At 36.7% G+C, this 16,231-nt stretch overlaps 1 protein-coding gene across 3 annotated transcripts in view; it reads left to right on the plus strand.

Moving 5' to 3' along the window:
* Nucleotides 1-16,231, plus strand: part of LOC128885778 (phospholipid-transporting ATPase ID) — a 60,649-nt gene that overhangs the window by 15,222 nt on the left and 29,196 nt on the right. The window contains exons 4-6 of one of the 3 annotated variants that reach the window (XM_054140052.1): nucleotides 3,507-4,339; nucleotides 5,054-5,177; nucleotides 6,717-7,519. Coding sequence is in view for 1 of the 3 variants with exons in the window: in XM_054140054.1 (XP_053996029.1) it covers nucleotides 4,306-4,339 (34 nt within the window). In the remaining 2 variants the exon portion in view is untranslated. Of the gene's footprint in view, nucleotides 1-3,506; nucleotides 4,340-5,053; nucleotides 5,178-6,302; nucleotides 7,520-16,231 lie in introns of those variants that run through there. The other 2 variants (XM_054140054.1, XM_054140053.1) reach the window with 2 other exon arrangements.

Raw genomic sequence — 16,231 nt, forward strand, 5'->3', positions numbered from 1 at the left:
TGGCTTTATATTTACTCTGCTTGATTTCAAAGTTTGATTGAAGCCAACATTCGAATATTTTCTATCGACCTTGCGCATCTTTTATTCTAAGCAGATGTATTGCACAAACGTTTCCTTTTAATTGTTTTAGTGAGATATTTTGGTGAAATAATATTTAGTTAATGGAAATGTATGTTACACTGTATATTTAAACCAGGACTTCTTAAACTATGGGTTGCAACCCCGAATGGGGTCGCTTAGCGAAATTTTGGTGTTCCGAGATTTTAATGTAAAATATCTAATATTCTCTTCAATATTCTCTTGTATTTATGTTATTGGAAAAAATGCAGTTTTTATAAAAATAGGGTATATCATTTTTGTAACTATAATAAATACAATTTTACAACTTTTTGTGCAATTTATAATTCTATATTTTTGTATGTTTTTAAACAAATTCTAAAACTATATTTTTTCATATATATATAGTGGAACCTAATGAATAAATCATCACAAAATATTTACATATTTTTATTTTATATTATTTGGATTGTGACAAAAATCACAATCATAAATGTATTGTAGACTCCTTTCGGTTATTTTCTTCTTGTTAATTTTCACCAGTATTTTCTTGTCTATATTTCTCGTTTATAGTTAAATAAAGATCGTTCTTTCAAGCTTTCATAAATAAATAAAATAAAGATTGAAAGTATTGATTGAATGTTCATTTGATCCCACATTTCATTATATTTCAATTTGGTGATAACATCAAGTGTTTCCCTAATAATAATTAGAGGAAACGTTATGCGAAGCTGGTTGGAAGTATATGCATGTGCCATGAGAATATCCATTTGGTGTTAATATATACATTGGATTTCCTACGTACAACGTTTCAACCGACTATATCACGGTCCTTTTGAGGATTATCAAACTTAATCCTCTTTAAATTATGTTTATAATCCCTGTGAGAAAGGAGTGATAAGGTTGACCTCGTGTTTGTCCACAAATATTAAGTTTCTCCTGTTAAACGGAGAGAATCGTAACGTAGCCGGCTGAAAGTTTGTAAATGAGAATTCCAATGTACACATTGCAATAAATGAATATTCTCGTCGCGTATTCGCTCCAATTACCAACTAACCCGTCATCCATTTGCATAATTGTTTAACGCAGCAAACGATTATGCGCTTCCAACGATAATTAACGTGATTGAATCTGACAGATACAAAAATGATTTATCAATATTATTATTCGAGAAAACGAAATACACTGTTGTATTTTATAGTTAAATTTTTCCTCCCAAAAAATTCCTCCCAAAGAAATATTATGGATATAAGAACGTATAAAGAAAATATAAATATTTTCTTAATGCTCGTGGCAAATATCTGTGCTTTTGGAAATTAAATTGACTTCATTGACTGAATCATTTCTTTGCGACCACCCTGATATTGATATTTATACTTATATTAAAATATGCTAAAGTATATTTTGTGTGTACAATGAATAACTAAATATTGAGCTTTATATGTTCGTATAAGATTATCTTTAAATCGAAACACTGTTTTAATGTGATTATTAATATTTAAGTGATATCGATACTTATGTTGCAATTATATTAATAAATATTAAAGTAGAGAAAGCTGATCGTAATACTAAAAGAATGCAACATCGTAGTTTTTGTTTAATTAAATGTATCGTTTCTCGAAGAAGCGTATACAGTTGTTTTTTTTTGTTTGCGAATGGAAGATAAACCCACGTTTTATAGATACACGTCGCCACAATTCTATAACACAACTGCAAGCCGGAAACAAGTTTACATACAACGGGTACGAACACGTCAGGACGTTTAAAAACTTTACTGTTTGAATCAAGGATACCTGCATACATAATTAAATCGCGGACAGTGCGACTTTGCTTCGATTGACCAGCTAAGCTTGTTTGTTCTTATGGATTAACCGGGTATAGGTTATGCTTCGTTGTCCTTCGTGCTTTCTCCTAAATGTTAGATTTCATAATCCATACATTCAACCACTCAGGTAGATGCTGAAAATCTTATACGTTTTTCGTTCGATAACGATTCGTCGCAGTCGATTCGACCAATTATTCAGTGCGTTCTAAACTTCATTAAAAGTGTTCTACGAGAGGACAAATATTTGGTAATCTTAAAATATGCACGGAACACGAATAGATATATTTCATATGAAATTGTTCAATTAAGAATTTTACGCAATATTACAATTGAGAATTTCGACATTTTTAACTTGAGAGTTTCAATTTAATTTTGAAATTGAGTATTTTTATGGAATTTAGTATTTATATTTAGTATTTCAAAGGTATTTACAATAAAATTGCTTATAATTAATTAATTATTACAATGTGTAACTAAATACTGAGCTTTATATGTTCATATACGATTATCTTTTAAATCGAACGACTGTTTCAATCTGATTATTATAATTGCATAAAAATGTAAACGCAATAAGACTTCGTTTTAAAAAGGCGAATTGAACTACCTGCGATTCATCGATCGGAAAATAATCACTCGTTGAATAATTAGTATACCGGAAAAAGTATGCATGACTGCATTTGAACAAACGTGTAACGTTGTAGAAAAACTGCAACGCGATAAACGCGTGCAACCAAGGCGCGGTAATGGAGCACCATTTTTATATCGATTTATTCAAACATTCTCAATGTCACGTTTAATATCGAAGAAAACTCGAGTCACCGCGTAGTTGTCGCAGGAACGGCTTAGTTTTAAAGTATTTGGCTTCTGCGAATACCATGACTCTATTTTATTACACCAAGTATTAATCATCAGATAAATAATAACCCTTCGATCGTCCGGTTAAAAATTGCAACATAACAGCTACCCAACTCCGATAGTATCTACCTAAGTAAAGACTTCTCTTCTTCACATATTGGAATTTATAATAGGTCGAGCAGAGTGTGCGTGCGTTATCAACGAACGTTACAGTTTCTAAAATATAATTTATATTAAATTTCATCGTTACTCCCACAATAGTAATAAGTAGACTGCGGATCTTTATGCATTTATAGGAGATTTGAATGTACAAAAACCTACGAAATGCAAACAATATCCAAGAATATAAAAAAGATTGAAAGTAAAGTTCATGTTATAATAGTGGTTTGTCCAGAAAGTCCATGCCGATGTTTGATAGGTGGTATAGGTCTGAATGTATCGGAATGGTTGAAAACGAATAACACGTATACATCCCTTAAAAGGTGAAAAGGTTATGGAACAAAATGGCACTTACATAATTCAATAAATATATAGTAAAATTCAAATGTGCCTTTGAATTTTTCTTAAAAATTGGCATGAACTTTCTGGACGACCCAATATTTGCAGAATAAAATAAATCTCTATCTAGGCTCAATTTTTGTAAGCACGTTCGCGAAGATTTTATTTTTCATAAAGATCCGCAGTCTAGTAATAAGAAATAGTTAGACAGATTTTTCGAGTGAATAAAAATTAGCTTGCATTAACCGCGAATTCGACGTGTTTGTTGCAGCGTGTGTTCGCCAAGTTCAGCGTGGGAGGGGATAGGTGAGAGTTGGCGAGGCGCAGGAGAGGTGTTCTCGGACACCAAAAGCTGGGGCACCCTGACGAGGCGGTCCTGGAGGAGGAGGTGGGTCGCAGGAGAGAGGAAAGAAAGGAGGTGACCATCCACCCCACATGGACGCCACCCTCAAAGGACCCCCCGTACCCCCCACACCGGATATCCTGTCATCACTACTTAGCCGCGGAATATCCGACCTGAACTCAGGGGCGTCGTTCTGTGACCCGTACCCGCGTCAACGTTCCCGTCGAATATCGAGGCATCCGTCGCTTGATGATCGTCGTACGACGGAAACGACCGCCTACGCGTCATCGTCATCCTTCACGTGCCTCAATCTCTCTCGTCTTTTTCGCCGTAAATCGAAACGATTGCCGATTTTCTATCACCGCGTCCCCAAGAATCAACCATTTCGAACACGAAAGCCGACCAAGGACGGAACGTCGACCTTGCCCGCGTCCAGAAGCACTCGTTTCCGGTTCCCATCGGTAGATACCATAGACAGGAAGAGAGTACCTACGATCGCAACGACAAACCCGCCGACCGGCGATAGGAGACCATTTTTTACCCTCGTTTTTACACCGCGGCTATCGTGCCGTACGTTTGATGCATTTTCTACGACGCCAGCCGTCAACCAGCGTCGCCGCGCCCGGAAAGTACTTTTGAGAGGCGCCACCTTCCCCGTGAAACATATCTACAGACTCCGTCCAAAAGCGCCTAACTCAGAGCTACAGCCTAATAGACTACGCGAACAATGTCGCGCAGCGCTGCCACGCGTCCTATGCAAGGTGAGTGTCGTTCTTTTTAAATTGTCATGCTCGACACGGGTACGGAGATCTCGGATTGTCTCTGACACCTGTCGATGCACTCTGGAACATCTATTTTAATATTCGATCGATGATTCTCATTCGAAGCACGGTTTCTGTATGCAATGGCAAGGTATTGGCCAAGGTATTGGCGCGAAATACAGTGGGATGCTTCTTGCAAGAACTGTTATCGAATTGGATATTATTCCGAAAGGTACCGGTGGCCAATTGATATTAAATTTGGAGGATGTTATGTAGAGTGTGGAAGGACACCAAATATTGGGTTGTCTGGAAGGTCCATGCCGAGTTTTAGTAGGCGGTACAGGTCTGAATATATCGGAATGATTGAAAACAAATAACATCTCTTAAAAGGTGGAAAAATTGTGGAACAAAATGGTACATATATAATTCAATAAATATATATATCGAAATTCAAACGTGTCTTTGAATGTTCCTTAAAAATTGGCACGAACTTTCTGGATAACCCAATATATTAATTTTAACTTCGGGAATCCGTTTAGGAGATACAGGATACTTTAGAGCAGAGCTCAACAAGATTTGCACTTTTCAGCCATTTTTCGGTAAACTGCTGGGTCGGGACAGTTCCATCGTTACCGATACCTCGCGAATATATTTTTAAAACTTTCCACATCAGCCAAAAGGTACTATTGTATCGATGCGTTTTTTTCTTTTAAGTGGTAAAATTAATTTTTTCTTCAAAACGCTGGGACTCTTTGGGAAACTCGTAAGGAACTCTTCAGCATTGGAATGAGATCATATTTGGACTCATCTTCATTGGGAAAACATCCCCAATCTATTGGTAATATTCTCACCAATATATTTGGAAAAGAATACTTTATCATCTCTGATGACCTGGCGACTAATCAATATTTATTAGGGTGAACCAAAGTTCGTGCGTATTTTACGTTGTTTCAGTTTGCGCAATTTTTTGAAGTCATTAAAATTACTTTATATGCAAGTGTTATCATTTTGTAGCTTTCAAAAAGCTCTTTCATATATAACTATTAAAATTGAATCGAATCATTGACAACTGAATACAATATTTTCTTTGCTACTCGAATCTCAAAATTGTTCACGATTTTACTAAAACGAAAAAAAAATTAAATGATCAATAAAATAACGTAGCTAATAATCAAATACGAAAGAGCTTTTCAAAAGCTACAAAATGGTACATAACACTTGCATATAAAGTAATTTTAATGACTTCAAAACTTGCACAAACTGAAACAACGTAAAAAACGCACGAATTTTTGGTTCAACCTAATATTTACTCGCGTGTCAATCTAGTCGTCGGGGTCGCTCGAAAAACAACGGAGGGATGATCGTTATATCGAGAGAGTATTACGGAACAATGTATTATTAATTTAGTGCATGACCACTGTCCTCACGCATACAAATAACAAATAATTAAATCTGTAACAAAATTGCAACGAAATCGGGCCATTCATAAACGTCTTACACGGTCTGTCTAAAAAGAAACCGAACTTTTGCTATTAAAAGAAAAAAGTACAAAGTTTCTACACACAGGTTTATTTACTCAACATAATCTCCTTGTGCGTCAATACAGCGTGTTGACCGCGTAATTAACATTTCGAAGGACCTTTGCAGCTCCTGTATCGGTACCCCGTTTAGTACAACGGTTACAGCGGCCTGAATCCCCGAAATGTTGCTATAATGTGTCCGTTTCACTGGAATTTTCAATTTTCGGAAAAGAAAATAATCGCAGGGAGACAGATCAGGCGAGGTAACAATGCCAATTGCAACGAAAGGGACACATTATAGCAATATTTCGGAGATTCAGGCCGCTGTAACCGCCGTACTAAACAGGATACCAAAACAGGAGCTGCAAAGGTCCTTCGAAATGTTAATTACGCGGTGTATTGACGCAGATGGAGATTATTTTGAGTGAATAAACGTGCGTGTAAAAACTTTACTTGTACTTTTTTCTCTTTATAGCAAAAGCAAATAAATTCATTTTGAGGTAGAATTCTGTCGCAATGACGATCCTTGGGAGATTCCGCAAGTGTCGCAAACGATATCTCGTCGTTCGGGACTAAAAGTGTTAAGAATGATTCCATTTAAAGTTCCTACATTATAGAACATTCGAAGTATACAACAGCAGTTCTAGACTCCCTCTACGAGCGAACTTCGATATCTCGATAACGTTCGGGATAAGTGCGAAACATCGTGCCGCGAATATCGGACATCGCGATTAACCCCCAACGGGTTCTTTGGTTTCCAAAATGGCGGTTCTTCCTGGCAATCGCTAACGTAGCAACCCTCTTTACCCCCGAGCGGTGGTGGATTAGCTAGCGTCGAGCTGGGTGGTTGATTCTAGAAAATATCCACGGCACCACCAGCGTCGCGACGCGTGGCGCCGTCAGGGGACGACGCCTCGAAGTCTTTCAGCGATCATCGAGCAAATACCTCCGTTCGACGACTCGGATTTTCGTGTCGTACTGTTCGGTGTGTAAAGCCACGCCGTCGTGCGACGGCACCCTCGTGCAGTGCGTGAGAACGTGATATATACGGGTGCGCGACGCGTAAGAATTTTTCTCTCGTTACCGCCGTGGGTCAGTAATCCGTGGACGAAAACACGGCCGATCCGCGGGTCAGAAGTGTCACGGAGACAATGGTTATGATGACGGCAGTGCTGACAGTGGCAGAAAACATAGAATGCCGGTGTCGATGTTCCACGATCGTAGAAACGATAGATGGTGTCCGCCCAACGCGCACCGGCTGACCAGTTACCCAAGAAAATCGTGAAAAACAAAAAAAGAAGAAGAAGAAGAAGAAGAACGGAACAGTGGCCAGTGTCTCTCGTTGTACGATCCGTTCCTGTCATCGACGACATTGCACGGCCACTCTCTCTGGATTGAGATTGTTCGTTCGTCTGGTGCTGTTTCCCGTAGTCTCGAAGGAAGCAGCATCCTCTCGTCCGGACGGATCGATCGTCATCGAGGCATTTCTGAACGTTTTTGTGTGCGTCGACGAAGCGAAAACGTTGTCTTCGCCGTGAAATATCGCGTTTACGGCCTCGATATGCTGGCTCGTCAACGACGATCGTTATAACGACGTCGCCCTCGTCGACGCGGGCGCTTCGACCGCCTATACCTTTGCACTGACTGCGAAAACATCGAGGTAACCCGATTCTCTTAGAAGGAAAACGAATCTGGTAACGCTCCGACCGCAGAACGATTCTGCGTGTCCGGATAGTCGAAGATGGAAATTGGGGAAACGTTCTTCTCGCGCGTTTTAGGCACCACTGTCTGTGTCCCACCAGAATCGCCGAAACAACGAACAATCGATACGATCAAACAGTTATATGTCGATGACATTTCGTTATCGAAGGTGATGCCGGTAATCGGTCGTCACGATCAATGATACGAGACGTTTAACTCTTCACGGTGTGGTATCTACTGCCACTCGGAGTTAGATTTGAGTTTCCTCGTTCGCTCAGTTGTTGTCTACAAAACGTGTACATTTTATTCTGAAGAGGGTTTGTTTAAGATGCATGCGTATTGTTTATTATTATTGTGTTCGAGATTTCTTTTGTGTGAAGTATTAGATTCTACAAAATACGATGGTGCGAATTTCTCGTTTTCGATGGTCCTTTGGTTTGGAGGTTACAAAATGTGATTCCTGGCTCGAATTTTATAACAGATTCGTCGAGTGAAATATCATTAGGCACGATCACTCTTTCTGTGACGTTTAGAAGTTGCGTCTATTCAAAGTTTGATAATATCACGTTTATATAAACAACGTATCATTTATAAACTAAACGTGATAGAAAATTGTGGTTTACGGCATTGTTTTTCTGATGAATTATATCATAAAGAACTCCATCAAATCCCCTGAATCTTATTTATACAGATTCACTGGGTTGGTGTGATTGTTCTTTGAGGGGGTTGGAATGCATCCCCAATCATGGTCAACGCGATGAAGCGTTATTATACAGTTAATGTTTCAAATAAGGAAACCTTTGTGCAGGAAATAATAATAATATATTGGATCATTCTACGTGAAATCGGACATCAAATGGACCAGAATCTCAAAACTGGAGCAAATTCGAGTATCTACACAGTCTTTAATAACTCTTGACCGTAAAAACAATTTTTTTTAAATTGTATAGAATTTTACGGATGTTTGAAAACCATTTTATTCTCCAAAAATTGTAGTTCTTGAAAAGATACAAGCCTATTTGCTTCCTTTAAGGAGCAACTTTCAAAAATACTGTCATTTTGAAATTCGGACATTATATTGGAACTTTATCAAATAAATATATATATAATATATATTTAAAATAAATTGAAAGAGTGAAAAAAATATATCCTGTGAAATTGTGTTCAATCCGGGATCGAACCCACGACATAAAGAAAATTCGCAGTAGAAGGCTAACGTTCTACCGACCATACCATAGTTGTCTGAAAAGTAACGAGCTATTCCGCCCCCCCAAGGGGTGCATATGGGGTGTACGGCGTGGGCGTTGGCATTTCCTGGATCAGGGGATTCCAGGGAATTCATTGAGCCCAAAATCGGGACTGTCGTCCAAAAATTGTAGATTTGGGGGGGGGGGAGTTGCGAGGGGTGGGTTTGTCCGAGAAGAATTTCAGGGGGTGCATTCTGTAGAGAGCATCAAGGAGAGTCGCCTGAAAGGTTTTTTTAATTTTTTCAACCCTTTCCGTCACCTTTGGCCCCTTCAGAATTCCCGTTTTCCTGCTGGACCCCCTTTACGGGGGTGAATTAACCCCTTCGCATCAAGCCTCGCCAATGCAACTTTGCACACACCCAGAGGACACTTCAAAACTACTCCTGACGAAGTTTCACGAAAATCGGTTGAAAACTCCCGTATTTATGACGTTTTGAAGAAGTGTCCCCAGTTTTTTTGATGGCGAGTGTATATCGTTGATAGCTACATTTCTTCAAGTAAACATTAGTTATTTTTTCAACATTGTATATTTTAAAGACTATAAAGCGTCTAGTTGAACAAGTTATTTTTTTACAAACTAAAATAAAAATGTTGAAATAATCGAATACATACATGGAATTTCATGAATGGACAAAAGTAACTTGATAATTATTTTAAGAGCTTCCTAACAATATTCGTTGAAATCTTTACGCTTTCGTTCTGTGTAAACGTCTAAAACGCGGCCAGTCGCACGTTATTAAATTCTTTACAAACGAGGTTAGTTTTCCATCTGCATTAGCATTTTATCATCGGTGTAATAGGGGGGAAATGAAATGAGTGTAACGAACGTTCAGGATTACTTAAACACCTTTGACGCCGGAGGCGTCGCCCATTTAGTAATTTCCCAAGCAAACGTATGCAAATCAAGTCGTCAAAAACATGATTGCTATTAGCGTTAAACACTGCTGATTAATATTCATAATTTTGCTTGTCTGTTTAAATGTGCAATATCTGTTTGCGTTCTGTGAACACCTTATGAAAGCATTAGTTATTTATCTACAAGTTTGTTAACGTATTATTACAGTTCGAATGATATGCACAACCTCTATAAGCAATAAATATATGCAATGGTCACAGTAGTTTATGTTTCTAGCCGATAGAAACAATACCATAGAGTTGCTCGTGAGTAGTAGGGTGGTCCTTATTTGAATGGTTTTTCAAATTTATGTTGCACAGCCCCTAAGTACCTTGCAGATACATAAAAAGATTTCCTGGAAAATTCGACCTCTTAATTTGATCATTAACAGTATCTCATCACCATACCAAAATAAGGCGTAAAAATGCTGATTCAACATTATTGTTACGTCACAGTATATTATAACTAGACTGCGAATCTTTATGCATTTACAGAAAATTTGAATGTGCATGAAACTACAAAATGCAAACAATATGCAAGAATATAAAAAAGATTGAAAGTTCATGTTATAACATTCGAAGAATAAAATAAATTCCTATTTAGGTTCAATATTTATAGGGACGTTCGCGAATATTTTATTTTGCATAAAGATCCGCAGTCTAATTATAACAATATATTTTGAAAATACTTTATCGATAGACAAAATTCCATTCCATCCATCCAGACAAAATTATTACCACTCCACAAAAAATATCGTTTCCGATCACCATGAAGACGATTTACGAGCTACGACTTCTATGTTAATCTTGTTTTACGTCTAATTTCCACCTAAATCGCTGGGAATCACTTCCTTAATTAATTTGGAAATTGTTTGCTCCTCGCGGATTTCAAGAAAGTGAGTCATTTCGAAACGTCCAGCCCCAGGAAACCGACATACTTATTGCTCTGAAAATATCGAAGTAGAACATTACAGACGTCACGGAAAATGAATATTTCTCTTATTCGTTTCTCATGTTCATCCGTATGTACAAGGTGAGCCGCGTAAACTGTTACAAACTATTTTCTCGAAAATATTAGCGATATCGCCAAGTTTGTTTTTTGGTATTATATGGTACGGTGGGTCCTTTCATGCGAACTATGGAGTACTGCAGAAGGGTACAACGTGGTTTTTTACATTTTTGGAATATAAATTTGATTTACACAAGGAAAGGTCGGATTTGTCAAGAATTATTTTTGCAGTAAACGAAGCCTATTGTTCCATTGATAATATTAAAAAGACAGCGTTTTATTGTTCCGCGGCTCTTTGTTTCTGCTACGTGTAATTTTAATGGAACTGATAAAATCTCTTTTCATTAATTAATAAGTTAGTTAATGAGAAGTTACGTGGCGAAGTATTTTCTTTAATAATTTAGGAATTTCTTTCTAAAAATCGTTTAGTGTCAATATACTGAATTTTCAAAATTTAAACTCAACTCTGCTAATTGTATTTCTTCTTACTTTCGTTCTGGATACTGCGACTTCCCCTCGCTTCTTATAAGTGTTATTGCGACGTTACCATGAAACAGTTCTGAAGGATTTCTACGCCAAGGACTTGTTTGTACTTCTAGGTCTTCTTTTTACCGTTTCTTGTTTCAAGAACTCGATAAATAGACTCGTTATACCATTCCGTCGTTCTAAATGCACATTTAAATACCGTTAAAATTTCTCACGCACCGGCTAGGGAAACGCGCAGTTACTTCTTGCGTTTGTCATTGGGATTGACCCCTTTTGTTTTCGACGCCAGCCTCTTTCAGACTTTCCAAACGCGACGCAGGGTTTAGAGGTTCCCATTCGCGCTCAAATACTGCGTTTCCATTTCGCGAATTGGACTTCTTGAAAGAAGATTATTATTTTTATTTCCAGTCAGATAATATCCCCATAAAAAACTTCAAAAAAGTAAAAAAAATTACGGCAAGTACATGGAAAAGTGGAAGACTCGAGGAATTATCATAGAAAAATCCCCATAAAAAACTACAAGAATGTGTTAGCATTTTTATTTCCAATCAGATAACGTGCACACCTGGTCAGACTGAAACAAATGATATAAACAAGCGTAGCATAAACGAGCATTTTATTAAACGTTCCAAACCAACACTGTTCTCTTCGATATAATATAACACACACACGAGGCACTTTCTACTTAGAAAAATTAATTAAAATTGCAAAGAAAATGATATATTTTTGTATGCGTTTTAGAGCCAATCGTGTTCTTGATTCCCTTATAACCTTTTTTATAACCTTATTCATACAGCTTTATTTTATTTATATTTCCAGTAGCGATAACAATGCAATTACAAAGATATTTTGGGTTGATATCTATAACTCGAGGTTACTGATCAATCGTAGGATTTAAGAAATTCGCTAAGATAAATGAAAAAATGTTCGCGAGTGATATTTGCCTGATTTTTGCGATAAAGTTTAGCTCGGTTATCTTCCGTAAAGCTTAAAACATGAATTATATAACAATTGTGTGTACCGAGAAAGTTTTACATTCTCGAGTTTCGATCGAAGCGGCAAACAAGAAGTGATATCGATTCTTCTTGCTACGAAGACTGTTGCAACAATAAATTCAATGTTCTGTTCCTGCAGCGAGAAATATAGAAGATACAAATTTAATTCCTTTTGCTTGGCCTTTCTTCTTTTTCTTTGTATAGTAGATTTACGCGCGACGCTGCCAGGATTTCTCACTCTTCGGGAGCTTATTTTTCAAATATACGTTAGTTTGATCTATCGAGTGTTTTCAGACTCTGTTTATTTTCTGATTAAAAAAAAAAAAGGCGCGGAGAGGTCTTCCAATCCTTTCCTTTATAGTTGAGACTGCGAGTCTGAGAATATTTTCATCCCAATATTTGTTATTATTATTAACTCTGTGATTAGGATTTATATTATATGGATGAATCGTAAATACAAATTCGGTATTTATTCACTTAGTCCCACTATATACTTCTTTTATTTTGATCAATTTTATAGTTACAGTTGAATCTATAAACAAATATGTTACAGAACTTTTTTAATATTGATATCGAACGATTAAGTGTTCTTGCTTTTAATTATCAAAATTTTGAAAGAAAAATGTTGAGATTGAAAAAAGAAATTAATTTAGTTCTAGAAAATTATGACTCTTATTATCGATCATCGTTTAAAGTTTGAAATTAAAAGAGAATTAAGACATTTAAAAATCGCTATGAAAGTAGAAGAAAGGAGATTCGAGGAGTAATTGATATCGATTCAACAGAGTTTGGTTAAAAGCATCCTAAGACGTCTAATAGCAGTCTTAATTTCCAAAGGCTGTCAAACAAAATATTAACCACTTAGCTGCCACACCCCAGTTACCTTGAGCAACATAATTGCCAGATAAACAAGCGACTAGAATCTTCAGTTACATGCTTAACGTCTTCAATACTAAAGCGTAAAACAAATGTAGGAATGTCTGTCTATAATAATTACATTCATAATGTAATCGAAGTGCCGTATTAGATTTACAGTTATTGGATACAATTTTGTCATTAGAAAATTTAAAAAAGTTATTTGATTCGTTTTAGTTTTCATCTGTTGAAGTCAGTTAAATTTTAAAACAAAGTTGTTTATTTAATAACGTAACTGTGTAAATTTAGCTGTCAAACAATACTTCGTGACGTCATTATTCATATATTCAATTATTCAAACAGTCCAACCCCTACTTGACATGCTCTCCTAACGTGGCATCCCCCCATTAAGGGTACGAACGCTTTTGGGAATCGCTGTGCTTTTGTTTCCACCTAAAACATCGAACATCCGGCATCGAGAGGGAATTCCGTGAGGCAATCAGTGCCAGTTTGCACCGAGAGATGACGTGGCGTAAAATCACATTAAGAAATCTTTTAATTGATCCGGTTTGAAAGTTTCGAAAGACATCGGGCGCCATTGTTGAGCGTCCAGGCGCACGCGCGCGTCCGATTTATTGTTCTCTAAAGTCCGTCGTACCAAAATAGTTTCTGCGCGTACACAGAGCGGATTTCTTGCAATGGAAGGCGCCCGCCTATGTTATCGTAAAACCAATTTCCACGGAAACGTCGTGGCGATTCCTCGTTTGAGAGCCGCTGACCTTACGTAACGGCCATTATCATAACTGGCGTCTTCGGAGATCGTCTAGCAGCGTCGATCGGCGTTGCTCTTATACGTGGATTCTCTGAAAATCTCGGCACGGTAGAGATTGACACCGAGCCCCACTAATATTTTGAGGCGATACACACCCAGGGTATTTTTGCTCGTAGACGCCCAAAGCGGCTTGGTCAAACGCTGACATCATTCGTGTATACGGAATCAAGGACGCCGAAGAGAACACTATCGAAGGATTCACGATCGCACATTCGAGCGCTGCTCCGTACCAGATGGCATTGCTGGACGTATCCTTTCATTTTTATTTCGACCATGCGAAAGTATTCGTACGCTTGCATTTGGTTCGTTTAATTAACACTAAACTTGGACCATTTTCAAACATTTGCAGTAGGTTCTTATACGCAATATTGGAGAAATCGGTAATTAAATGGAAGGCGAATAATTCGACGGGGTGGAATTTGAATATTAATACTATTTGTTACATATTATCACACGAGGAAGTAACGTCCGTACTATGCGAAATCTTTGAAAGAATTGACTGGATAAAAAAATCCACTCACAGGGACTAGGCCAAGATTAGTCGTTCAATAAAGAGACCGTTCATTAACACACATGTTTGTTCGTTCGAAGAATGTTTATATAAACATCCTCTCGCGCGTCCTGTTTGTCAGGTGTCGATTGATTTTTGTCGGTCGTATATTCCACCATGCAATATATGAATTGTATATAATTATTTTACGAGTTATTTAATGTAGTTCCACGTTAAATACTGGTTTAGCTTTAATAAAATATATATATTGAACCGAATAGAAGTAAGAATTCTAGTTTTACCGTTTCAAAGACCTTCAAGTATGTCAAGAGGAGGGGATAATTGTCGCTGGCACATAATTTTGAAATTACACACATTAGAAGATTGGAGGGCAGTAATAGGTGATTACAAGTAACTTAGTAGTATAAATTGTTGAATCGTCGTTATTGTCTTGTACTCAGATCCTGATCTAAATTAGATTATTATTTTGCGGAAACACTTCTTTCTAAATCCATAAAAGTCTGCAGTGTAACAGTAACGATTAATTACTGTTATTACTATCATTGCTATCACTAGTAATGATTAATTTTTCAATTGTTTTCGATCAAGGTCGTAGTTCGGTCACCGAAAAAGAATTTTTCCTCGTTTTACAGTTCTCATCGTGAAATATGAAAGTTCAATTAAAATATATTTACTGTTGGAATTTTTATTTATTTTTTCCTTGAAAGTGTAACTGGACAACAATTTGCATACCTTGTATAACGTATAACGCAATGACGTATTGTAACATCGATTTGTTAATTAACAAGTAGCCCTAAAGGTAGATCGTTAGCGTTAATTATTTGGTATACTTTGCAAGGAAATGTTAGAACGAGGTATTACACTCTATAATTTAAATATATCGATCCCTTGTATCTAAGCGATGTCCCATAAGTCATGCACAAGTATATAATTTATATGTAATCGTACACCTGCATCGTATCCGCGTATGTGTAAAGTCTGCGTTCTTATTTATTTTTCATGTACTAGTTACGGCAGCTTTTACCAAACTTTTTTAGTCGCGGAACACTTTTTCATTTCACGGTCCATTATTTTGTTGTTATTTGGGATCAGGAATGAATATTTCAACGCTTTTCGCGTTTCAAATTCGCGAAAAAAAGCAGCGAACATTGTCGTCTAAATTTGCCACGAATTTCTATTCAATGACGTCGGGCAGTGAAAAATTACGAGGCTTCTATTTTTAACCCGAATGAATGTAAAATCGCCCACCAGAGTCAACGTGTTAATAATGCACGTGTTTTTAAAACGAGAATAACACAGTAGCTTTCCATGGATGTTTCATCGGCGTGCAAAACCTCTATAGCCGGAACCTATCGAGAAGTTTTGCTATTGCAATTGAACCCATGCACTACTAGGCTGCACAGGTTGGGTCAAGTAAGTCTAACAAACTATAACTTCGTTGTCAGTAGGTCAATGGAAAAAGGTACGTGGTTTGACAGTTGTTTGAAATATTTCCCAAACTAATCATTTTTTTACCACTTTACCCCAATGCTGTTTACGTAGAATGCCAAAGGATTAAATCTTTGCAAACAAAAATATGCATTTCCATTTACGAAAAAAAATATATATAAATATGTATACATATGTATACATATATATATATATATATTTTTTTTTTTAATACATACATATATATGTATACATGTATGCATATATTTTATACATACAGATATTTTATACAAATGTATATACATATGTATACATATATATATTTTATACATACATATATACATATATATATATATTTTATACATACATATATACATATATATATTTTATACATACATATATACATATATATAT

This window comes from Hylaeus anthracinus, unplaced genomic scaffold (genome assembly GCF_026225885.1).
Source record: "Hylaeus anthracinus isolate JK02 unplaced genomic scaffold, UHH_iyHylAnth1.0_haploid 11981, whole genome shotgun sequence".
NCBI classification, from domain to species: Eukaryota; Metazoa; Arthropoda; class Insecta; order Hymenoptera; family Colletidae; genus Hylaeus; species Hylaeus anthracinus.